Source organism: Pecten maximus, chromosome 17 (genome assembly GCF_902652985.1).
Source record: "Pecten maximus chromosome 17, xPecMax1.1, whole genome shotgun sequence".
NCBI classification, from domain to species: Eukaryota; Metazoa; Mollusca; class Bivalvia; order Pectinida; family Pectinidae; genus Pecten; species Pecten maximus.
Window position 1 is genome coordinate 17,463,884 of NC_047031.1, and position 26,117 is coordinate 17,490,000.

At 34.7% G+C, this 26,117-nt stretch overlaps 1 protein-coding gene across 1 annotated transcript in view; it reads left to right on the forward strand.

Annotated features, from left to right (window-relative positions):
* Nucleotides 1-26,117, forward strand: part of LOC117315604 (unconventional myosin-Va-like) — a gene marked incomplete at its 5' end in the record, with an annotated part of 60,664 nt that overhangs the window by 7,724 nt on the left and 26,823 nt on the right. The window contains 16 exon segments of the mRNA XM_033869867.1: nucleotides 13,126-13,237; nucleotides 13,852-13,908; nucleotides 14,561-14,705; nucleotides 15,251-15,407; nucleotides 16,040-16,170; nucleotides 17,064-17,158; nucleotides 17,803-17,910; nucleotides 18,945-19,051; nucleotides 19,682-19,813; nucleotides 20,802-20,935; nucleotides 21,790-21,871; nucleotides 22,389-22,529; nucleotides 23,014-23,107; nucleotides 23,110-23,222; nucleotides 23,761-23,901; nucleotides 24,773-24,802. Of these exon segments, the coding sequence (XP_033725758.1) occupies nucleotides 13,126-13,237; nucleotides 13,852-13,908; nucleotides 14,561-14,705; nucleotides 15,251-15,407; nucleotides 16,040-16,170; nucleotides 17,064-17,158; nucleotides 17,803-17,910; nucleotides 18,945-19,051; nucleotides 19,682-19,813; nucleotides 20,802-20,935; nucleotides 21,790-21,871; nucleotides 22,389-22,529; nucleotides 23,014-23,107; nucleotides 23,110-23,222; nucleotides 23,761-23,901; nucleotides 24,773-24,802 (1,779 nt within the window).

The following is a 26,117-nucleotide window of genomic DNA, read 5'->3' on the forward strand; positions in this document are numbered from 1 at the left end:
AGTTATTACACTGTTACTGCTTGAGGGATTTTATGCCCTATATCACCCATACAAGTTATGATCATATGTTCATAGCTCGGCAGCAAGTAGCTTTTTGTAAATATACAGTCAGAGGAAATAACACTCGTTCAGGTTTCTGTGCTATTGTGTTTTTCAATGAGGTAGCCACCAGCTACTACACTGTGCAAGGAACTGTCTCAAAACTACCCTGACTGTTCTCAAGGAAATATATAAACCCAGTAAACAAGTAATTATTGGGTAATGGAGGAAACTTGATCTAATTTCATTAAATAACTCATTTTGTCCCAAATTCATTAGGTAGGAGGAAAAATGCAACGACCAGACTGAGACTCGAACCAGGACCTCTGAACTCTTAAACAGACATTCTAACCATTTAAGCAGTCTGACCACTTGCATTCAGCCAGTCATGTTTCAACAAATTGAACTCTGACCTTCAACAAAGTCTTTGACCCTGAAGACACACACGAGACCCTACACTACCTCTAGATCTGTTTTGGTATTTTGTTGGGTGCCAAATGAAATAGGAGAAGAAAAATGCAATGTCCAAATGGGGACTCGAACCCAAGACCTCTGAACTCTAGATGAGCGCTTTAATCTTGATCATTTGAGCTACCTGACCAGAGGCGTTTATGATCAGTGCAGTTTCTCTACAATTCACACACACACACGTACACATATATATATATATACAGATATAAAGATAAAGGCAACCCAATGCGCTATGCTTCATTCTTATTACAACACCTTATCAGATAAATTAGATTATATTACTGGAGAAGAAGACTGTCACGCAATACCGATATAGATGAGGAAATAAAAGATCATGTATTTAACTACAGCGACACTTAAAAGGAAGTGTGATCGTGCTGCTATGGTGATTACAGGTGACAGGTACACACCTGATAACTCGTTATCTATGTAGGATCATTATCAGTGTGCTCACCTGTATAGACTAAAAGTGTGAGGTTTCCAAGGGATATTAATTAAAACAAATTAGATATTTTACTCTATTACACCTCACACAGATATTTTACTCTATTACACCTCACACAGAGCTAGCATGGAATGTATCCATGATGTACACGTGCACCTGTCCAGTATACCTGCATGTCATTGTTTTCTGTCTGATCATTATCAGAGTGCTCACCTGTACACAATTATAAGTGTGATGGATACAAGGGATATTAATTAAAACACATGAGATGTTTTACACATACATATTATAACACAGAGCATGGAATGTCATGTATCTGTCGTTATGTCAGTACAAATTCTACATTTCATTGTTTTCTGTACGTTCAATATTCTTCGTTGCCTACACTGGTACCCAGAAAAGTACTAATTTCCTCGTGGAAAGCCTAATTATTAGGCATTCTACGAGGAAATTAGTACTTTTCTGGGTACCAGTGCTATAAGCCAAGCAATATTAATAGAACAACTATCATTTTAATATTACCTAGCTGAACCCCTAGAATGTATTTAGATTGTACATGTATATCTCTCTGCATATAACTTCAGTAAATTACCTGGTGTTTATCAGTTTCACTATGTTCTGCTCCCGATCAGCCTTTACACTTATCTACAATACCCTTTAGTCCAAGGCCACTATATATGATTTAGGTATTGCCTCATTAACAGTAAAACTTAATGTCTTAATTATCTGGCAATAAGCTCATGCCTCAGGTAATAAGCATGTCCATGTCAAAAACAGTTAAGTTTTGTTTGTTTGCTGGATTTATCACCGCATGAACAGCCAGGATCAATTCAGGCAGGGTTTCCTTGTAGTAGTTGGTGACTACCTCACTAAACAAAATACAGGAGGCCTGTCTTATGCCATATAGACGAACTAGGGTAATGTTTCTTGCCAAAGGACACAACCACTGATCGACCAGCCCGTTTCTTACTAATCTTCCCAAGGTTTTCCCTGACTCGCAAAAACCTACATTTTGACTCCTAAAATTGCCAAAGGACTCCCAAAATTGATAGAGATTTACTACATATTAATTGTGATTGGGAGTCCCAGGACTCCTAAATTGATTATATTTGAGGGTCCCAGGGAATTAAACCCTGGCTTCCAGAGAACACAAACTGACACGGGTAGGGAGCATCGAACCACGCACTTCAGATCTTCATCTAAGATTACGTGGCCGACGCTCTAACCTACTAACCTATTGCAGCCATCGTAGTACAGCTCAGAATTAACATTCAAGTCTATAATTCTTGTTTAATGAGCCCATCTACCTACTTTCAGACTGAATTTATGCGTAATTTGCTCCTAAATGATGAAGGATGAAGGTCTAGCTGGTTAAAACTTATTGCCTTTACCGGCAATAAACTCTCGCCTTGATAAAAGCCCATCAATGCCTGAGTTATTCAGATCACAAGTTTTACATCCGTAATAATTAAGGTATTACAGCCATTTAGCTGAAGAGTTTTGATATTTCCTCCCCCCCCCCCCCCCCTCCCCCTCCCCTGCTTGGGGACCCAAAGTTTATGTAGTGGCTACTTGAATTGATGAATGATTATAATTAAGATTTTTCTGTGGGGTAAAACTTACTCTCTTTACGTATACCCAATAGTATGACCAAATTCCTGGAAAAGAGATAACACATATCAGATTTTGAAAGTATATATACTTCCTGGTTTTGTGGGGTTGCCGACAGACATACAGCTATCTCAGGTCAGAAATACCAACACACAATGCCATTATTCTCCTGTATACATATATGTCACATCCCTTTGATACAGAGTTTATAGGTTGCCCCTAGGCTTTTATTGCAGAATGAATACACTGCAATAAATTTGAGCAGAAATTGAGACATTGATGAATTGATGCACAGAAAATATTATGCAATTGAAATTGATTTATAATATAATGAAACTTCAAATAGTGTAAACTGTAATCATAATCTATAGCAGTTTTAATGTACAGTGAAAAATATTATAAATGAATGTGCCGTATATGTCTTAATTAGGGCGCCTGCCCTAATAAGGGCGCCCCTACCTTTTTTCCAAGGAAAAAAATCTTTGATTGAGTGTCAAAATGGTGTTCAAAAATAATAATTTATGTTCGTACTGTTTCCACAGCCTTGGGTATTCTGCTATAAGGTATAGTCTGTTTCATAAAACTTCAGAACAATGAATCTTAATAAGGGCGCCCCCACTGTCAATTACCGGCGCCATGTGCCCTTATTAGGTCATATACAGTAATTATAATATAATATATACATATAATTCTCTACATTCTGATAATGAGCCGTTGAGGGGGCAAAATAATTTTAATGTGTCAAATCAAATTAGTAAGGGTACATTCTGCAATAAATAATATACCTCTATCTAATTTGTTTATAAATGTTTATTTTCACACTGTATTTAATAACTGCTAATATAGCAATATTAAATCCCTTGTGAATGTTACCAATATTACCAATATCAGTTACATAGAGTATCTGGTTGTGTTAATTGCAAGGGATTTTTTTATAGATAAATGATCGGTTTATTTTAGTATTACTGGTATTACTCAGAATGAAGATACAAAAAAAAAAAATGGAATAAAAAATTACTGAATATTTTAAAATAAATTTTTGCCTGTATGACGTTAATAGTAATGTAGTTACCGGTGAATTTATGAAAAAAAAATTGAAAATGCTTCCGGAATCAATATTTATGTGACCCTGGGAAGATTTCTGTTAGAAATTTTGGATGTATGCTGTCTATCCTGGGAATGTCATGATCATTGTACAGATGTTGACCAAGAAATATTGTTACACTTTTCCATTAGAGTTAGCCTGACAACCGGCTATTAATCGGTCTCTCTACTCAACTCGGAGTTCGTTGCTGTAAAGAAGTAAATGTCTTACAAAAATGGTGAAAAAATCGGACACATTCGGAAAAATCCATTTTGTGGTAAATGTTCTAGTATTTTGAAGTCAGAAAATTATTTTTTCCTGTGACAGCTTAATTTTAGGTATAATCAAGAATAAGGTAATGAATAAATTAACATTCCATGAATGCCATATTTATTATTTAAAGTATTCATCAAGGTCATAATTAAGTCTGATTAATGATAAGGTCATGCTGCATATAAGAACATTTATTTGAAATGACGAGATATCTTTTATGAGATTTTGTTTTCAAACCAGTCACATATATTGTTTAAAAAAATGTGATGAATCCTGTTTCAATCTTAAAAATGTGGTCAGCTCACCTAATGAAAAATATGAAGCTTGGTTTAGAATTCAAATACCTGTGACCAATAGATTGCAGGTTCTTAAATGCGATGAGCTGTTGAAATTGGAAACACAGATCTTGAACAAGCAGAACACAATGACCATTTTTCTTATTCCAATGTTCACAGATCGCGATACTTAAAGTGTGCCTGTATACGTACTGACAATCTGTTTTAGTCGTAATCCTTCCCAGAACATTTTCCATTGAACGAATATTGTTTTGGTGTCAAATAAACGATTATAGAATTATGCCACTCGAATGTTAATGGAAATCTACCACATGGCCGGTGAAGCAGTATTGGTTGGTATATAGCCGAGTTCTATACAAGGCAGTATTTTAGGAGGGAAATCAATCGATGGAAAGTGCAGTGAATTTAAATCTGGTCCTTATATTGCAACATTTGCCATCTATATTTGGAGACCTCATAAAAGCTTCTATTCAAGCATCTCATTGACTGGGATATTATCGCATCTATATGATTATATAACTGATGAGGGTATATATGTATGATAGCCATCCTGTGTAAGCCAGCTGACTCAAAAATTGTCTTAGGGTCTGACAGCTTCTATTCAAGCATCTCATTGACTGGGATATTACCGCATCTATATGATTATATAACTGATGAGGGTATATATGTATGATAGGCATCCTGTGTAAGCCAGCTGACTCAAAAATTGTCTTAGGGTCTGACAGCTTCTATTCAAGCATCTCATTGACTGGGATATTACCGCATCTATATGATTATATAACTGATGAGGGTATATAGGTATGATATCCATCCTGTGTAAGCCAGCTGACTCAAAAATTGTCTTAGGGTCTGACAGCTTCTATTCAAGCATCTCATTGACTGGGATATTATCGCATCTATATGATTATATAACTGATGAGGGTATATATGTATGATAGCCATCCTGTGTAAGCCAGCTGACTCAAAAGTTGTCTTAGGGTCTGACCCCAAGGTTCCCTCAATCTGTAGACTATAGGCAAGCTGTTATATTTTAGTTACCTTCACACCGACAGAACACACATGACTCGAATAATAGTCAGTAAGACGAAATATAGCAATACGTGTTGTCATGTAGGCGATAAACCAGTAACTAACTAAAGCCTATAGAACACTGACTACAGTCTGAGACCAAACCTAGCAATAGGCCGTGAGTCATGTAGGTGGTAAACCAGTAACATAACTTTCTTAGAGTTACCTCCTCAAAACTGCAATGTAGCCTTGCTACCTTGCAGATACATCAGTGAATTTTCCAATTTCGATAACTGCTATTATGTCGTGTGGATGTACCAGGTATTCATTCATATGATAGTAACAGTTATCAGCATTGGAAAATTCACTAATGTATCTGCAAGATAACAAGGCTACAATAATATAAAAAACATCCCAAGTTCTGATGCATATTATGTTTATCTATTTTATCAAGGTTATGTAATGAATCATCAGATGTATAGTTAAGTTGCCTGTACACATAAATAGCCAAGGTATAATAAATTTGCACTAAGTAAATGACAAGGAATTGAAATCTGCAGATTTTATTATTCAATAAACATGTTGTAGATTTATTTTGTTTATTTTATATCAGAGAGATTTAACTGATATATTTTCGTATTATATTATGTGCAGAGTAAATCATCTCTGAAATCCCAATGAAGCCCTTCAAACGTATAAACCCGAACAAGCCCTTTGGAACAGCTCCTAAATACCCACTTAAGTCCCTTAAGAAAGCTCCTTAATCCCCGTAAAAGCCCTTCAAAACAGCGTCCCTGAATATCTATAGAAGTCGCTCAGAAAAAACCAGTTAAAAACAACTGAAAACAGCTCCGGAATTTCCTTAGTTTAGAGTCCTCCTGAAAACAGTTCCTGAAATAAATTACCAACTATACTGTATGTTTGGTCAAAATATGGTACTGATAGTGTTTAACTGAGATAAATTCATATACACCGTGAAGTGTGTGGTGTGATTTCTTATCTGAAGGCTGTATGACTACACCATTTTTGTAATCCATTATATCCTGATATTTTTTTTCTAATGTTGAGTCATATTTAATTCACTTCCAAATAGAAATGGTTTATATGATCAAAATTTAAAGTGTATGAATTCATAAAGGTGTCATATATCTTTGTTGATAATTTCAGATTTTAAAAATGAATAAGATCTAGAGCATTTTATTTTTTAGTGCTGGGAGAGTCAACTTTTATCAGATAGTGTGTTGAGAGATTTGATGTGACAATACAGACATAGCTGGTTTATAGATCATTATGACTGACGTAGTACGGATCCGATCACGAGTCTATATGACCATGTGACCTAAATCAAAGTGCTGTCTCACTGACTCTTCATAAACCTGCTTTCACCTGTCAATCTAGAAGGTGGTGATAGGATATATTTGATCATGGAATAATGTTTATTCTTAGTACTATACACAGCTAAAACCATATTTAAACCCCCGCAACGAAGTTAGGGGGGTATACTGGAATCAGGTTGTCTGTCCGTCCGTCCGTCCGTCTGTAGACACATTTTGTCCGGACAACTCCTCCTAAACGGATGGGCTGATTCCAATGAAACTTCACACCCATATTAATGATCATGTGTAGATGTGCATGCCACTTTCTTTTTCTCAAAATTATGGTTGCTGTGGCAACTGGTCACTATAAACAGGTTTTCCGATAAGAACCATAACTTTAAGTTTGTCCGGACAACTCCTCCTAAACCAAATTGCCGATTTCAATGAAATTTCGCACAAATATAGAGGACCATGTGTAGATGTGCATGCCACTTTCTTTTTCTCAAAATTATGGTTGCTATGGCAACTGGTCACTATAAACAGGTTTTCCAATAAGAACCATAACTTTAGGTTTGTCCAGACAACTCCTCCTAAACCGAAGGGCCGATTTCAATGAAACTTCACACAAATATAGAGGACCATATGCAGATGTGCATCTCACTTTCTTTTCCTCAAAATTATGGTTGCTATGGCAACTGGTCACTATATTACTGGCTTATCTTAGTTAGCCTCTAATTAACAGTTCCAATTCACCATTGACTCGTGCAGATTGCGGGGGTATTAGTCAGCCATCCTGGCAACAGTTCTAGTTATCCACAGATAAGCCTCTGTCCACAAATAACCCCTTGCCCCTGTATGAGCCCCTGTCCACAAATAACCACTGTCTACAAATAACCCCTTAAGCTTAAATTGCCCCCATATATGCTCTTGCCCCCAAATAACCCCTACCCAAAGATGAACCCAATGTCCACAAATTACCCCCCCCCCCCCCCCCTCCCTGCCCACAGACAATTATAGCCTTCTTCTTTATTTTGTAGAATAATCATTTTTTTTAATAGTAAGATGAAATTGGGTCACAAATAAGCCCTCCCCAAACTTCAGTGTTTAGCTTAAACTTTCACTCTTTGGATGGGAGCATATCTCACTTCCGCATAAAAATGTATATAACATTTTTTGACTGCTAGGCAGGCATCATTAGAAATAGAGGTCAAACATGTTGACAACATCTAGCTAGACCACAATATATACTGTAACTGTTTCCAGGATTATGTTCATCATGCATAGTGAGGATCTTGATCATGAGTTGATGGATATTGTAAGGAGCCATCTGGCCTGAGATACAATATTACGGCTATTTATAACAACACAAGTTTAGGTTTTTAGCCCACCATCATCAGATGGTGGGCTATTCAAATCGCCCTGCGTCCGTGGTCCGTCGTCCGTCCGTCCGTCCGTCCCTCCCTCCGTCCGTCCGTCCGTCCGTAAACAATTCTTGTTATCGCTAATCCTCAGAAAGTACTGAAGGGATCGTTCTCAAATTTCATATGTAGGTTCCCCTTGGTGCGTAGTTATGCATATTGCATTTTGGGACCGATCGGAAAACAAGATGGCCGACAGGCAGCCATCTTGGATTTTGACCATTGAAGTTTGTTATCGCTATTTCTGAAAAAGTACTGAAGGGATCTTTCTCAAATTTCATATGTAGGTTCCCCTTGGTGCGTAGTTATGCATATTGCATTTTGGGACCGATCGGAAAACAAGATGGCCGACAGGCAGCCATCTTGGATTTTGACCATTGAAGTTTGTTATCGCTATTTCTGAGAAAGTACTGAAGGGATCTTTCTCAAATTTCATATGTAGGTTCCCCTTGGTGCCTTGTTATGCATATTGCATTTTGGGACCGATCGGAAAACAACATGGCCGACAGGCAGCCATCTTGGATTTTGACCATTGAAGTTTGTTATCGCTATTTCTGAGAAAGTACCGAAGGGATCTTTCTCAAATTTCATATGTAGGTTCCCCTTGATGCCTAATTATGCATATTGCATTTTGGGACAGATCGGAAAACAACATGGCTGTCAGGCAGCCATCTTGGATTTTGACCATTGAAGTTTGTTATCCCAATTTTTGAGAAAGTACTGAAGGGATCTTTCTCAAATTTCATATGTAGGTTCCCCTTGGTGCGTAGTTATGCATATTGCATTTTGGGATTGATCGGAAAACAGCATGGCCGACAGGCAGCCATCTTGGATTTTGACCATTGAAGTTTGTTATCGTTATTTCTGAGAAAGTACTGAAGGAATCTTTCTCAAATTTCATATGTAGGTTCCTCTTGGTGCCTTGTTATGCATATAGCATTTTGGGACCGATCGGAAAACAAGATGGCCGTCAGGCAGCCATCTTGGATTTTGACAATTGAAGTTTGTTATCGCTATTTCTGAGAAAGTACTGAAGGGATCTTTCTCAAATTTCATAAGTAGGTTCCCCTTGGTGCCTAGTAATGCATATAGCATTTTGGGACTGATCGGAAAACAACATGGCCGACAGGCAGCCATCTTGGATTTTGACAATTGAAGTTTGTTATCGATAATTCTCAGAAAGCACTGAAGGGATCTTCCTGAAATTTCATATGTAGGTTCCCCTTGGTGCCTGGTTATGCATATTGTATTTTGAGACTAATCAGAAAACAACATGGCCGACAGGCAGCCATCTTGGATTTCGAAAATTGAAACTGGTTATTGCTATTTCTAAGAAACTAATGAAGGGATCTTCCTGAAATTTCATATGTAGGTTCCCCAAGGTGCCTAGTTATGCATATTGTATTTTGAGACCAATCGGAAAACAACATGGCCGATAGGCAGCCATCTTGGATTTTGACAATGGAAGCTTGTTATCGCTATTTCTCAGAAAGTACTGAAGGAATCTTTCTCAAATTCCATATATAGGTTCCATTTGGTGCCTTAATCTTAACTTTTATATATAGGTTTCCCTTGTTTGAAAAGTACTAGAGGTTTCTTCTGAATTTACACAGATTAGTAAGACTTAGAAGAAGAGAAAAGTAGAGAAAAGATCAATCTGACATGGAACCTATGAAGAACATTCAATGGTGGGCGCCAAGATCCCTCTGGGATCTCTTGTTTTTTTAAAGTTTCTAAAACAAAAGCTGTTCAAAGAAAAAGGTTGTTTATAATAAACAAAAGAGGTACAGTTATTAATCACATGATACCAAAATCTGAAATTTTAGTATTTTGATTTATAATTATAGGGTAGACTCAATCTTAAAGTATGAAGTTTTCTCACAAAACTGAGTGAAAACTGAGTGAAAACTGTCTCAACTTGCCTGTAGAGTTTCCCACCTATTGTCGAAACACAAGCTCTATGAAGCTAATTTGTTGTTTATATTTGATAAAATAAAGTTTTGTGTATCTTATATACCTGTTGAATACCATATAAGGTATGAATCTAATTAAAGTATGATAATTACCACTTTGAAATGACGGGATGTAATTATAATTATTCTTCTTTCTGCTGCTAATTTTTTCCTTAGGTAGGTAATTATATATATATAATATAACAGGGAGACAGTAAGTGTTATGAGAGGTCAAAAGCTTAGGTATAATATATACACACGTTTATTTGTGTACTGGTCACTACTGGTCAGTAACCCAAGTATGATGGTCAGTTTTGTACACAGATAATGGAGATATCATAATTTACCTGTACAGGTAATAAAAAGCTCGTTAACAGGTAGCAAATATTTATATACATATGTATATGATCATCTACAGGTAAACTGGGTGCCTCTTACCTACAATAATAAACATCATGATAATAGATGAGATTACAATTCGGCTGATTTATTGAGTGTAATGTGCATGATGTCTTCTATACTGTAGGCATGCTATATATACTGTAAACCAATTTGTTTTTGTGGGCAGCTGATTTTCTCATTTTTCGCAAGTGAATAAAATTCCAGAATATGAACTGCTGCGAATACGTTTCAGTCACAAGAACAGTGGAATGTTTATGACTATAAATTGCAAAATTATTTCATAAAAAAGCTGTATAAGGCATGAAAACGCAAAATTAAATCACCACAAATATAAATTAGTTTGCAGTATCACCATGTATAGCTATAATGATTCTCCTAGCTGTAATAACGTGATAACGTGTATGTACATATTTTAGTGGACTTGAGAAATCAATTTGTTTCTGACCAGGAATTCTTAATTCTTTTTTTTTAGCAATATATTGAATTGATTCTTATTCTCGAATAGTTTTGGTTAACCCCACCGCAAATTTTTCTCTGCATATTTCAAATAAATTTTGTCAGATCATGATCCACATGTTGTCAGGTTTACAGCAGAGACTGTTGTTAGTGCAGATAAAAATTCTAACGCGTTTGTTATATTAATTAGATGTAGATTTGCATATTAAATAATTCATGAAGATGTTACACTAATCTTAACAACAGATATTAATGCTGTTGTTCCAGACATGTCCTATATATAAAAGTGAGATTTGTTTGCGTCAGACTCCACTATATACCTGTTTAGTATTCTTACAGGATTACCAAGGCCTTTTAAGTGATTCATATTGAAGTGAGAACATCAGTTGAAGGCGTTAATGTGTTGACAATTTCCTGATGTGAATTAGAATTGTTTACGCTGATGGGGACAATAGGCCCTTTAGTTTAGCTTGTGACAGGCCTAAGGAGTGAGAATGAGGAGTGAGAATCGGAGGTCTTAACTGTGGGGGAGTATAATGTAACCATGTACATATATGTGTGGCAATATATATATATATGTCAGTCATTCTCATTAAAAGAGAGTGTTTAAAGTTTTAATTTACCCAACAACATATGAATAATCTTGACATATTCCAGACATTTCTATGTGTTTTATTATTTACATTTTTCAACAAAACAGGAATATTTTGTAGTATTAGGTCAGTTGTGACGCACATGTGTTTTTAGTTGAGTTGTTTTATTTCCTCAAAAATGTTAATGGAGAGAGTGTGTGTGTATGTCCATTTGTTTACCCATTTCAGTGTGTTTGATCTACTCTCATTCTTCCGACCTAGTTTCTTTGCAGATTTTCATTAAATACCTCAAGATCTGATGGACTTTTCAGAAAATTTATTTTATTGCGATTATATAAAAATCTAAAAAAAAATAATTATAATCCAAAGGTCAATTATTCAAAACATAAAACATAACCTCAGTTGAGTTCATGTTTCATGGGTCCAAGGTCAAGGTCATTGTTAATTCTATTTCGAGGTCTGTGAAACAATGGTATTTATATTGTTTTCCAAGCTCTCTCTCCCAGGAATGATATTTGTTACACGTACTTGTAGGTCAGTTTTTGTAGAATGAGTGGGCGGAGACTACATGTAGCTCAGCTATTTTGTTAGACTACATGTGTTGTGTTGTCCGGGAGCAGGAAGCTCTAGATCTGTCACCGGTGATTATAGGGGCCCCCTGTAATGTGGACAGCTAGCTACAGTAGTCAGTGTCAAAATATAAAACTGGTTTTACATGTATACCATCACCGTAAATTGTCTAAAGATCTATTAAAGCAGTGATAGATTAAGCTTTTAAAAAGGTGTCATCTCATGAAAGCAAATACCGTATTTGACGGCACAAGCGCAGCTACTCCAATAGGCACATACACCCCCACCATATTTCAGGAAACGAGGATGGGTGTGCTAATTGATTGAAACATATAAAAAATTCCTAACCACACTGATATATATGATCTGCCAGTACAATTTCCAGTCTTTTAACCAAAGAATCAGGATTGTTTTATTACATACAGATATTTAAATAAAAAAGTGTTATTTTTTATACCCAGATTTTTCAAATGGTGACTTCTCTGTACATGTTTTATTAAAAGCATCTTGCCGTTGTGTTTTTGTATGTGGACAGTGTGCTTATTTGGTTGAATATGGTACAGGTTTAATTCAGTTATAAATAAGGAGAAAAATTTCACCAAAAAATCAGAATTTTTTGGATGTTTTCTTTTTTACATTTCTGATACAGAAATTAAAACTGAAGATAACATTATAACACAGTAGAAGTATTGCTGTAAAATTCAAGGACAACAGTGCCGAAATATTTCAGAAAAATTACTCACATGGAAATTTGACAAAAAAATATCTTAACACTTTCCATAAAAGATTTACATGTAGGGTAAATTTAAATAATGGTAAATAAATTTGAAAATGGCCAATGCATTTGTACGTACCATATTTATTTGTCTATAATTAACTCCTGTCAGACAATAAGCGCATGTCTGGCAATAAATCCTTATTTTCTGACAAGAAACCCTTGTCTAACATTCAAGTTCACCCTTTTCTGTTTCATTTCAATGCAAAATTGTTAAAAAAATGCAATTTCATTGTCCTGTATTATATACTCTGCACCTACATTAGGTCAAAGTGTATGTGTTGGTCCCCTGGGCTTATTACAGGATAAATGTGGTATATTTTATCTCTATAGTATATATTATCTAGACTCTAATGTCTATAGAATCTTACACAATTAGATATACATTCTAATAAATTCTTTTGTTTTTTAAACAGAATTCGGAACTGGCAGTCAAAGATAAAAACAGCCTTCCACATCTACGGAACCCCGAAATCCTTATCGGAGAAAACGACCTGACTTCTCTCAGTTACCTAAACGAACCAGAAGGTAACGGAAGTTCAGTCTCCGAGAAATAAACACAAATTCAAGTCTAGAGTTACCTTGTCTTCACCACTGGCTTGTTCTACATTCCATGTCATACAGCCACATCATAGATATTTTAATGTACATGTGTAATAACACTATTGTGATGTCATCAATATTATCTATGATGTCTGAATAACTATCGTGACGTCCCACAATTTGTCTCTGCAGCAAAAGATGAAATATCCATCCGATTCTAAATTTGGCTGTCTTATATACACATTTATTTGTATGTGAGAGTTTTCCCTTGTATATTCTCACAAATATGAGTTTTATGTGCAGATAAACAGAATCTTATACTCATGAAAATTTCATGTGGAGTTTAATAATCTTATTAAATTATTTCATATGCCAGTCACTTAATTAATGTCTTGTGATAATTATCAAATGATTGAACTCACTTCAGGAAGCCAATCACTTTCCTTTTCCAAATTATGAAATTTGGTAGTTATACCAAATATATTATTTGATATTTGAAGTAAAGGTTTTGAGTGTTTCCATACTGTAGAAAAATTTGAATTAGATTTTTTTCCCGAGGGTTAAAATTTAACTTTCAAGATTTTTGTTTTCTCTTGTAGTACTCTATAACCTGCAGGTGCGGTTTGCTGAAAGGAACATTATCTATACGTACTGTGGTAAGTCTTGGTAATTCGTGTTAATTCTGAGTCAGTCAGAGGTATTGTCATAATCAGTAATCTGCTAGTGAAGGGTTCATTCATACTCTTAAAGAAATACCAGTTAGGTCATCCCTCCAATCGGCCAAAACAATACGGAACAGCAGCGAACATTATATATGTTTAGTCTAAAACATATGAGTTTAAAAATCGTACATGATTTAATTTTACCTACTGTATGTTTGGGCTAAAACCTCAGGTATCATTTCAAGTAAGAACTATATAGCTACTTAACCATTTCTAACTAATGAAAAACGAATTTAAAATCTTATTAGAAGAAACACTTGTTTTTTTTTTTTTTTAATTTTGCAAATTAAAGCAGAACACATTTATCATTTCGTCATATCAAAGAAGTTAGGAAGATCTCTTAATTCACTGAAACTTCAAACTGTGGAAATGCAAAAAAAAAAAAAAAAAAAAAAAAAATTTTTTTTACATGATTCGTGCCATAAAGTTTTACAAGTTCAGAAAGTGGTATGCATTACATTAAAATTCCTTGGGAGAACCAAGAATCCCTCCATGGAAGTGTTATCTTATACTTACATGTACATCTTTAGGATGATTGACAGGCATTTTGAGGTTTATTGATCAATTCTAATTTGTCGTTGTCCAGGTATTGTGTTAGTGGCCATTAATCCGTACGAGGAGGTACACATCTACAGCAATGACATCATCCAGGCTTACAGTGGACAGGACATGGGCGCCATGGATCCTCACATCTTCGCCGTCGCCGAGGAAGCCTTCAAACACATGTCAAGGTCAGTACAGAGGTCAAGGACAGAGGGTCATTAGGTCATATCAAGAACATAGTGATGATATAAAGTTCAAGATCAAAGATCAAGGCCAATGTTAAGGTCACAATATCAAGTTTGAATGTTCATGTATACATGTTAAGCTCAGTATCAAGGTCAAGGACAATAAGGTCAGAGATGCAATATTAAGTTCAAAGTGTGAAATTCAAGATCAAAGGTCAATGACAAGGTCAAGGTCACAGCATCAGGCTTCAAAGTTCAGATTTCGAGGTTGAGACACATTGTTTTAATGTTTGGTCATTGTTATGATTTTGAATCAAATTTAGAATTAACATATTTAGACTGCCTTGAGAGGTAAATTGACAGAACTTCGAACCACAGGGGATATATATTATGAACTGAAATTTATAACATAATATTCATCTGGATGTCAGTATAGTTTTATTTTGAGGGGAATACTTATATTCAGGGTCAAGATGTGAAAGTGCCACTTTTAAGTGATAATGAGGAGAAATCAATATTGAAAATTTCTTTTGTTCCTTTAATGTCAGGTTTGACAGGAACGAGTCCATCATCGTTTCGGGCGAGTCCGGGGCAGGAAAAACGGTGTCTGCCAAATACGCCATGAGATATTTTGCCACTGTTGGGGGCTCGCAGGCCGAGACCATGGTCGAGCAGAAAGTGTTGGCCTCTAATCCAATCATGGAGGTAAGTGTGCATCATCAAAATCCAAGGGTTCCTTTAGATACTGAACTTCTCCGCCTTATTTGAATATTTTAAAACAATACCAGATCTGGCTTGTTGTTTCATTGGTTAAAAGCATAAAAAAGAATCAGTCATTGATCTTATACCTGTCTTTGTAACATTAGGAACTACTTTCATAAAAAAGGTATATTTATAGAGGATCCCTTGAATTTGGAGTGTAAGCTACATTCATTATAAAAACCAATGCTTTCTTTGTGCCAAACTCTATATGCCTTTTCCTTCGGTCTTGAAATTTGAATTCAATTTGATTAATAAACCTATTGATATTGTCTTAAAATTACAAAACTACACAATATTGTCACAATTTCTTTCAAAGTTCAAAGTTTCTTTCTCCATTTTTAACACTGCTTTAAACAAAAATGTTAAAAATAGAATTATGAAAATTTGCTATCAAGAGATGAAAATTGATCATAATCAGAATTGTATCTCTCAAAAAGTGTGATTTAAAAAAAACCCTATAATTTTACTTATTTACAGAATATTTTGTTATTGTTTGTATGTTTTTCATATTACAAATGTCAATACTATTCAAAGCATTATTTGAATTATCAATTTCCCAATCATTTTTTCCATAGGCAATTGGCAACGCTAAGACAACGAGAAATGACAACAGCAGTAGATTCGGGAAATACCTGGAGATCTCCTTCAATAAACAGCATGAAATTGTTGGCGCCCATATGAGGACATACCTGCTGGAGAAGTCAAGGTGAGGTCAAGGTTAATGTCAAGGGTTCAAGTTCAAAACGTCTGGGTCAAGGTCATGGATTCAGGGTTAAAAAATGGGGGGGGGGGAGAGAAATGATAACAGAAATCAAGGTCAGGTCAAGGTTAAGGTCAATGGGTCAAGTTCAAAACGGTCTGGGTCAAGAGGTAAAGGTCATGGATTCGGGGTTAAAAAGGGTGGGGGAGGGAGAAATGATATCAAAAATCAAGGTCAGGTCAATGTTTAGGTCAATGGGTCAAGTTCAAAACATCAGGGTCAAGGGGGTCATAGAGGTCATTAATCATATAGGTATAGAACTAAAGTCAAAGAAAATTGTTGTAAGAAGCAATAGGATCAATAATGATTTAAGGTCAAAAGGTCAGTGGATATACAGGTCAGAAGTCTGAAATAAGAGTCTTGAATCAGAAGTTTCAGGGGTCAAGGGCTTACAGGTCAAAGGCCAATGATCAGACAAAGCATTAAGACGTGTTTAAAGAGGATGTTACAAATGATAACAGGGTATTTTCTAATCAAATATTGTTATTTCCTTTATGAGAGAATATTAAAAAATAGCATCTCCAAAAGTTGCGTCTGTTAGAAATGTTGAGGGAGCTTGTCATGTAGTAATGTAATAATTTAAATGAAGCTTTAAATAGTGCAAAGAATAAAATTTGTTCGAAGATGATCTAATTTTTTGCTATATTTAACTTGAAATAGATTTATAGGTAAAAAAGACAATCAAAACAGAAAAACTGTGTATTTGTTCACTTCAAAATTTCTGCGAAAAATACATGTTTTGCTTTAAAATTGTTGAAAATCTACAATTTTGAACCACTGAAGAATACCTTTACAGCACTGTTCCACTCTATATTACACTGTACCAATCTAACTTACAGAGTGGTTTTCCAAGCTTCTGAGGAGCGTAACTACCACATATTCTATCAGCTGTGTGCGTCTGCTAACCGGCCCGAGTTTAAGAAGTTCCAGCTAAGTACGCATGTTTCCATGTTATACCTGTCAGGGGTTGCTCCTCTCCTGTTTTATTCTGAATTTAAATAAAAACCTGTTGCAGTGTTAATATTTTACTGGGACATTATATGTTTGAGTATTTGACAATAGAGTTCAATGGTTTTATAGTGAAATTTGACGGTTTAAATATTTTAGACTAAAGTTTAATGATTGTAAATATTTTACAGTGAAGTTTAATGGTTTAAAATATTTCACAGTAGAATTGAATGATTTTAAATATTTTATAGTGAAGTTTAATGGTTTTAAATATATTCCAGTAAAGTTTGATGGTTTAAATATTTTACAGTGAAGTTTAATGGTTTGAATATTTTACAGTGAAGTTTAATGGTTTAAATATTTTATAGTGAAGTTTAATGGTTTTAAATATATTCCAGTAAAGTTTGATGGTTTAAATATTTTATAGTGAAGTTAAATGGTTTGAATATTTTACTGTGAAGTTTAACGGTTTAAGTATTTTACAGTGAAGTTTAATGGTTTAAATATTTTACAGTGAAATTTAAAGGTTTAAATATTTACAATGAAATTTTATGGTTTTAAATATTTTACAGTGAAATTTAACGGTTGAAATATTTTACAGTGAAGTTTAATGGTTGAAATATTTTACAGTGAGTCCTGATGACTTCTTTTACACAAGCTGTGGTCAAGCGCCAGAAATCCAGGGAGTGGACGACTCAGAAAACCTTATCCTTACGATGGAGGCCCTGACCTTATTAGGTGTGTGTCTCTGGAGTATTCTATAAACACTGGCTTATATATATCAAGGATTTTCCTTCAATTTTTCAACTTGCTCCAGGGTCCATTGGATTGGGAATTTCTACGCAGCAAAATGTGACATTGGGAAAAACAAAAAACAGTGAAATTCATGCAAATTTCAGTTTTCTTCGATGAATATTGCCTTTATATTTTTTTTTATTTCATTTTGTTATCTGTAGCTGTTTTTTATTTTTCAAAACTGCATTAATATAGATCTTTGTATATAAAACATACTTCATCATCCAAAATTGGCTTCAAAATTGGGAATTTTTTGTGGCAAATTAGGAATTTTTAGTGGCAAATTGGGAATTTTTAGTGGCAAATTGAGAATTTTTAGTGACAAATTAGGAATTTTTAATGATAAATTGGGAATTTTTAGTGACAAATTAGAATTTTTAACGATAAATTGGGAATTTTTAGTGGCAAATTGAGAATTTTTAGTGACAAATTAGGAATTTTTAACGATAAATTGGGAATTTTTAGTGACAAATTAGGAATTTTTAGTGGCAAATTGGGAATTTTTAGTGGCAAATTAGGAATTTTTAGTGGCAAATTAGGAATTTTTAACGATAAATTGGGAATTTTTAGTGACAAATTGGGAATTTTTAGTGACAAATTGGGAATTTTTAGTGACAAATTGGGAATTTTTAGTGACAAATTGGGAATTTTTAGTGACAAATTGGGAATTTTTAGTGACAAATTGGAATTTTTAGTGGCATATTGGGAATTTTGACAAGATTTTTTTAGGGGAATGGGTCCTTTAAACGGACCCTGTTTCTATTGTACAAAAATTGAAGAAGATAAATTGAATTCTTTGAATCCTTTTGAGAAAATCTATCTGAAGTATGTACATTACAGTTTAAATTTTAGAGAGTTGCCAATTAAAATAGTAAAACAGAATCATTAATTATTTTACTAGGAACTTAATTTTGCAAGTATATTTGACAGTTGTTAGAAAGCAATGTGAATTTATTTTTTTGTGTGTGATTTGACAGGTGTTGGAGAAAGACATCAAATGATGCTTTTCCAGATTCTGTCCGGAATTCTCCATTTTGGGAATGTAAAAATAGCAGAAGCTGAGGGAGAGTCATGTGAAATTCCGGTAAGATCTTAACATAATAAAATTAAATTGATGTTACTTTTTCATTGAACTCACATTTCACCTCGGTGAAAGGGGTGGGATTTCCCGATGGGATATAAGATGTAGCGGTCACCTGCCCAATAACATGGTTTCCCCTGATGAATTCCCTGGTTCCCTCCCACAGTAACACCCCTACACCGGCAAAATGTCTTCAGTTAAATTTGACCTGAAAAAATATTTACCGAAAAATGAGGTCAATTTCACATGAAGAAATTTTCAGGTCAAATTCAGGTCAATTTCTTGACAGGAATTGATTATTCTGCTCTTTTCAGGTCAATTTGACCTGGTAATGTTGACCTGAATTTGACTTGACAATATACATGTTAAACGTAACACTTCATACAAAGGGACATGTCTTTAAACGTTTACCATGTACACCGATTGTGTAGAAAGTAACATTTTACTATTTTCTGCTATAGTTTGATTCAACACCAAATTTACTTTTAAATTACTTCAATGTTTGAACTGTTAACTCATTCTCGGTTGATAGAGGAAGCATGGGGAGCGTTGCCATGTTTTACAAACATTTTTTTAGTTTATTTGAGAAGTCAGGAGCCTGTGATTTACAATGACATTGTGGTTTGTGTTTAGGCCAAGGACAAATCTCTGGCTACCTGCTGTTCTCTACTCGGGATTGAGGAGTCTCAGATGAGGATGTGGCTCTGTCACAAAAAAATCGCGACTGTCAACGAGGTCCTCACTAAACCTCTCACCGCTAGCCAGGTAGGTCAAGGTCACTAAACCTCTCACCACTAGCCAGGTAGGTCAAGGTCACTAAACCTCTCACCGCTAGCCAGGTAGGTCAAGGTCACTAAACCTCTCACCGCTAGCCAGGTAGGTCAAGGTCACTAAACCTCTCATCGCTAGCCAGGTAGGTCAAGGTCACTCAACCTCTTGCTGCCAGCCAGGTAGGTCAAGGTCACTAAACCTCTCACCGCTAGCCAGGTAGGTCAAGGTCACTAAACCTCTCACCGCTAGCCAGGTAGGTCAAGGTCACTAAACCTCTCACTGCTAGCCAGGTAGGTCAAGGTCACTAAACCTTTCATCACTAGCCAGGTAGGTCAAGGTCACTACCTCTCACCGCTAGCCAGGTAGGTCAAGGTCACTGTACCTCTCACCGCTAGCCAGGTAGGTCAAGGTCACTAAACCTCTCACTGCTAGCCAGGTAGGTCAAGGTCACTAAACCTCTCACCACTAGCCAGGTAGGTCAAGGTCACTCAACCTCTCACCGCTAGCCAGGTAGGTCAGCGTCACTCAACCTCTTGCTGCCAGCCAGGTCCATGTAGGTCAAGGTCACTACCTCTCACCGCTAGCCAGGTAGGTCAAGGTCAAATTGTGACATAAAGTTAAAAACATTATTGTCTATACATATCCTGCCTCCAGGCAGATGGGTCGAGGTCAAATATAACACAAGGTCAAGGACATTAAGTTTCTATATATCCTGTTATTTCATCATCACAGGAAGGCTGGTAAGAGTCAATGTCATATTGGTCAAGGTCAAGAACATGTTTTGATTTGTCACTGAGCTGAAAGGCTAACAGATACAGATATTATAGGTCAGATTGCTAAATATGTTGAAGTTTAAATTTTAGTTAATTCAAGGTTCAGCAATCATAATATCTTGTGGGAGGAATGAGTAGAAGTCCAGTGAGATCAGATTTATTTTGTAAATTTTAAATGAAATTAATATTTTCTATTTCCTTGACGACAGGCCAGTTTTGCGCAGGATGCCCTGGCGAAACATATCTACGCTGAGGTGTTCACATGGATCGTCAACAAAGTCAACATAACACTTCAAAGCACCACCAAACAATACAAGTTCATCGGAGTTCTCGATATTTACGGGTAATGCCAGTTTGAACATCATTTTTACAGTCAATTTTTTGTACATTTTGAAGTTATTGATAAATGTTCATTATAAGCCTAATATTCCTCAGAAACTCACATATTGAAAAATCTATTATAAAGATCAATGCTCTTTTCTAGATGTTCTATAATTTCTTTTTATTAATCAAGCAAATTAATATCATAAAGTATATACATGTAATGTCATAAAGAACAAGTTTATAAAGAATGATATGGTCCATTTTATTGCTTATGCAAAAACACTGCTCAGTGTAAATCATTTTTGCTTTTGAAAATCAGAAAAAATAGGTCAAAATATCAACAATAAGAAAAACAAATGAATGCTAGCAGTACATTTCTGTATATCTTGCACTTTTTTGCTCAGACACTTCGGTGATTTTTAGTTCACCTCAGGTACCACTAGAGGGCACTAGTGTATTTTCTATTAGCCTGTCGGTCTATCAAAATTTCTGATTACTGTAAATCGCTTATATTTTGCTTGGGATTTATTTTTGCATTAATACACGAGAAGAATCTATAGCGAATTGAAATCCTTCGTGATTATTTGTATGAAAAGAACACCTTTGGTTGGTGGTCAAGCTATCGGTTACAGATATATAGGAGTGTTGCAGAGTCCATGACCCTAATAGCTCACCATTCACAAATTAAAAGTCATTTCTAGCTAAATCAGCGCTCAGCGAAATAATGTATTGGCGAATATACCTGAAGAAAGTATAGTTCGCGAAATGAATCATTTGTAAATTTGAAGTGATTTACATGCTTGTAAATTATCCTATATTTTGTATATCAATTCTATGGTATTATTAATTTTCTTTTCTTTTGTTTACTCACAGATTTGAAACGTTTGAAATCAACAGTTTTGAGCAGTTCTGTATTAATTATGCCAACGAAAAACTACAACAGATATTTAACAGTGTAAGTAATACTCTGTGCTTCTTTTTGATCTCTTTAACACAAAGTTTGAAATATGAAATTTCTGCTTTTCTGATACTAGTAATTTTTGTAAGTGGATTTTTTTTTCATTTTGCTTCCAAAACTATTATTATGGTATTAGTTGTTTTGTATCAATTCAAAAATAATTTGTTTTTGAAATTTTGATTTTTTATGATTATGTAGGCCTATACTATATAATGGCAAAAATTGCAAAAATCACCTACCTGCAAAACTAACAAGTTAGATGGTAATAGTAATTTAGTTGGAACTCTGTATATGATCTCATGAAACACTTGGCAGGGATGATAATGTTCAGCATTTTTGTTAATATTGATCTTTCTTCAGAATTTCAATATTATGCAAATGTTATTAAATATTTTTCATACAAATCACTTCAAAATCAAACTTTCAGCTTTTTACATGTAGGATAATGTTCACCTGTGATGGGTACAAAAGTTCAGCATTGATAAAAATATTGAAGAGGTTGTTTCTTTTTCAGCATGTCTTTAAGCTCGAGCAGGAGGAGTATGTACGGGAAGGCATCGAGTGGTCATTTATAGATTTCTATGACAACCAGCCGTGTATTGATCTGATCGAAAGCAAACTGGGAATTCTTGATCTGTTGGACGAGGAATGTAAGGTAAGGTCAACCTGGGTCACAGAGGTCATAGGTCAGGGTTGTTGGTGTTAGAGGTTTAAGGTTAAATAGCAGTTGTAACAATTGGTGATGTCATTAATTGTTACTTCATAAAATTGTTCAATATGTTCACAAAACTGTCTAATATGTTCACAAAACTGTCCCAATACATTCACAAAACTGTCCCAATACATTCACAAAACTGCCCTATTTAATCACAAAACTGTCAAATTTAACTACAAAACTGCCCATTGTGTTCATAAAATTGCCAAATGTTAAAATATTGGATACTTTAATGCAACACAGTAAAAGCATTTCAGAAAATTCACTCCCAAGATGAAAACATTACAATAAAAAGAAAACGGAAAAGAAAAAAAAGAAAAGGGGGAAAATATATAGTTTTGGTACATCAACTTTTCCATAAATTGGCATCTAAATTTTGAATTTCTACAGTTATTTCAGTGTTTTCATGCATTTTCCTTAACAGATGCCACGAGGATCTGATGCTAATTGGTGTCAGAAGTTGTACAGTAAACACCTTGGGAAGGCTAAGCACTTTGACAAGCCACGTATGTCAAACTCGGCTTTATCATCGCCCACTTCGCAGACAAAGTCCAGTACCTCGCCGACGGATTCCTGGAGAAAAACAGAGACACTGTACTGGAAGAACACATCAATATTCTCAAAGCCAGTGAGGTATGTGACCTGTATGTGACCTGTGTTGTTATAGACTTAAGGAGGTATGATACCTTTTGTGAAAGGGGTCTCCATTTTAAGAGAGTTCTTTAAAAAAAACATGATTTTGAAGCTATTAATTTGAAATTAAATGTAAAACTGATAAGAAATAAAGAAGAAGGCAGATTTTAATCATAATGTGTTAGGTAGCATATACCCTTAATTCAAACCAAAAATGTGAAATGTGAGATTACATAAATCACTGGTAAAATGTGTATGGTGGGCTGGTCACCTATTCATGTAAGGTGGAATATAACCTTGACACAAATAACAAAATTGATTTAAGTTATCATATGTCCTAAAGGGAGATAAATCTTAATACAAGTTACAGGTATGTGTAAGGTAGCATATACCCTTAATAGAAATCACAGGAAATGTCTGCAATGGTATATGAATTTCTTTTTTCAAATTCATAATTTCAGATTTTAAAATTCCACAGAAAAGGTCATTGAGACATGCAGAAAGAAAAAAATGAACATTCATGTCTTGTTAATTTCAGTTTGAACTGGTTGCTGAGCTCTTTGATAAACAAGATCCAAATCTAAAGAAACCGAGAGCAGGATCTGCTACAACCCATCCGACACGAAATACTCCAAAGGGGGCAGGGCCGAAGTCAAATCGTAACACTGTAGGATCACAGGTCAGTATTTAATGCCATCTACATCCTAAGGGGAGGTAATCATACTAAAACTGGTATGTAGGGGTCGAACGGGGGTGATTACTGATTTTGGGCATGATAATTAATTGTGAATCAGGGGAGATAACCAAATGTGCAGGCAAGACAATTATATAAAGCAGGCATGGTAATTTTATGTTTTAAATGTAAATATTCATTTCATGATAGATTAGAAGTTTTGAATCTTTCGTTATAGAATTGTAACTTAATGATTTTATTTTCTACTAAACACAAATTTTTAGAAATATTATTTTGAAGTATTTTTTTCTTTGTCTTTACTCAGTAGATGCATCATTACTGACTTCATTTTAATTCTTGTAATCATTTTCTAATTTTAGTCTTAAGTTTGAACAAACATATAAATCATATAATTTGTAATATTTGTTGTGAGGCTAAAATTTTTAAACATTTGTAGATAATGCTATAACTGTACAGCCACATTCTTCTTCATCAAAAAACTTAAATTCCATCAATTTTATGACTGAATTTTAACATTTTGAGTCCGATTTTATGTATTTCTTTATGTCCAGTAATTATCTTATATAAATCTACCCAATAAGATCAGGCCCATCAATATTCCTCAACTTCAGGAAATTCCTTGATGTGAAATTTTACATAAAGGAAATTTCAGGATTAAAGGGAAAAATCTTTATTAATTGACACATTCTTTCAACTCTGTAATGCTTTTATAGAAAATATTTAAGTTAAGGAATTTCTGGAAAAATTTTAATCCTTATTTGGACATATTGAAGGAGAACATGGCTGAATGAATGTGCCTGCCTGTGTGTACAGCTTCTGTAACAATATTTTTGACATGTTTTCCTTGTTGCTATAGCAACAACAGAAGGCAACAGTGGGCGATCAGGTAAAGCGTGTGCCATCGCACGTGTGTGCGACAGCGCGTGTAATTCGTTATGTCTGGTTGTGGGTTCTCATGTTTCGGATTTTCTCGTTCTTACTGATGCGAAACATTTACACATGTAGCCAAAACAAATGTGTATCTTACTTACTTAGTGTGTGTAGATAGGCCTTGTTTGTTCCAAGTTCAACCCATGAAAAACCCATTAAATTGTCTAAAAATCTATTAAATATTTAAAACCCATTAAAATACTGGAGGTTAATTTTAACCATTAAATCATTGTTTAATGGATGCTACAGAGAAAATATGTGTAGAACTCGCACCAGTTTCCCACAAAAATCCCAGTTAACATTATGTTGACAACATTTCTAGTGGAATCCTGTTAATTTCGTTCCCAATAATGAAGTATCCTGGATTTAGTGATATCCAATCAGGCCAAAATTCAGAATCATTCCATCAGGATATTGAATTGTTTTGTTTGGATATTGTGGTTTGATAAAACCCAAAAACCCAACAGAATCTGCAATTTTTGATCCTAGCAAGATGTAAAATCCTGGTGCATTGTGGGATACTGTTTGATCGGGAGCCATATTTTCTCTCCGCAGTTTTAGAATTATTTCATATTAGTTTCATTTCTAAAATAAAAAAAAAAGAAATTCTTTAATTTAATTGCTTATTTACCTTCTAATTTCAAAATTTTCAACAAAATTATGCAAGATCTTTGGACAACTTGGTTTTATATTTAACTTAAATTGGGCATACAGTTGAAGTATTTGACGTACTGGTAGTATATAATTATACATGTTGTTTCGTCCCACTACCTTGACATAATTTAGCTTACATAATTATCTAAATAATGTATACATATTCTAGAGCAAAATATATATTAACAGTAGACTATCATTTCTTCATATACACAACTTCCTGGCTTGATGTCTCATGTGAAAAAAAAATCTTCTTACTATTTTTTATCAGCCTTTTGATTTTTTTTTTTATTTGATCTTCAGCATCATACTGTTTGCGCTTTATTTCATTTATATGAGATAGATCAATATGAATGTAGATTTAATTTGAATTCATCTGCGAGTCCTCTATGCTGTAATGTTTTAAATACAATATACTAATATTTTGCCTTTTATGCTTGAAAAAAAGGCTTTACTAGACTTGATAGTTAACCAGTTTTTCTGGCTGAGCTGTCAGTTTAAACATCACATTAGAAGATATGTCATAATTGATGTTTTTTTTTAATAATCTTGGAAAAGACTAAGATTTCAGTCTCTAGAAATTTACTACTGAATTGTCAAAATAAACAGGAGACATT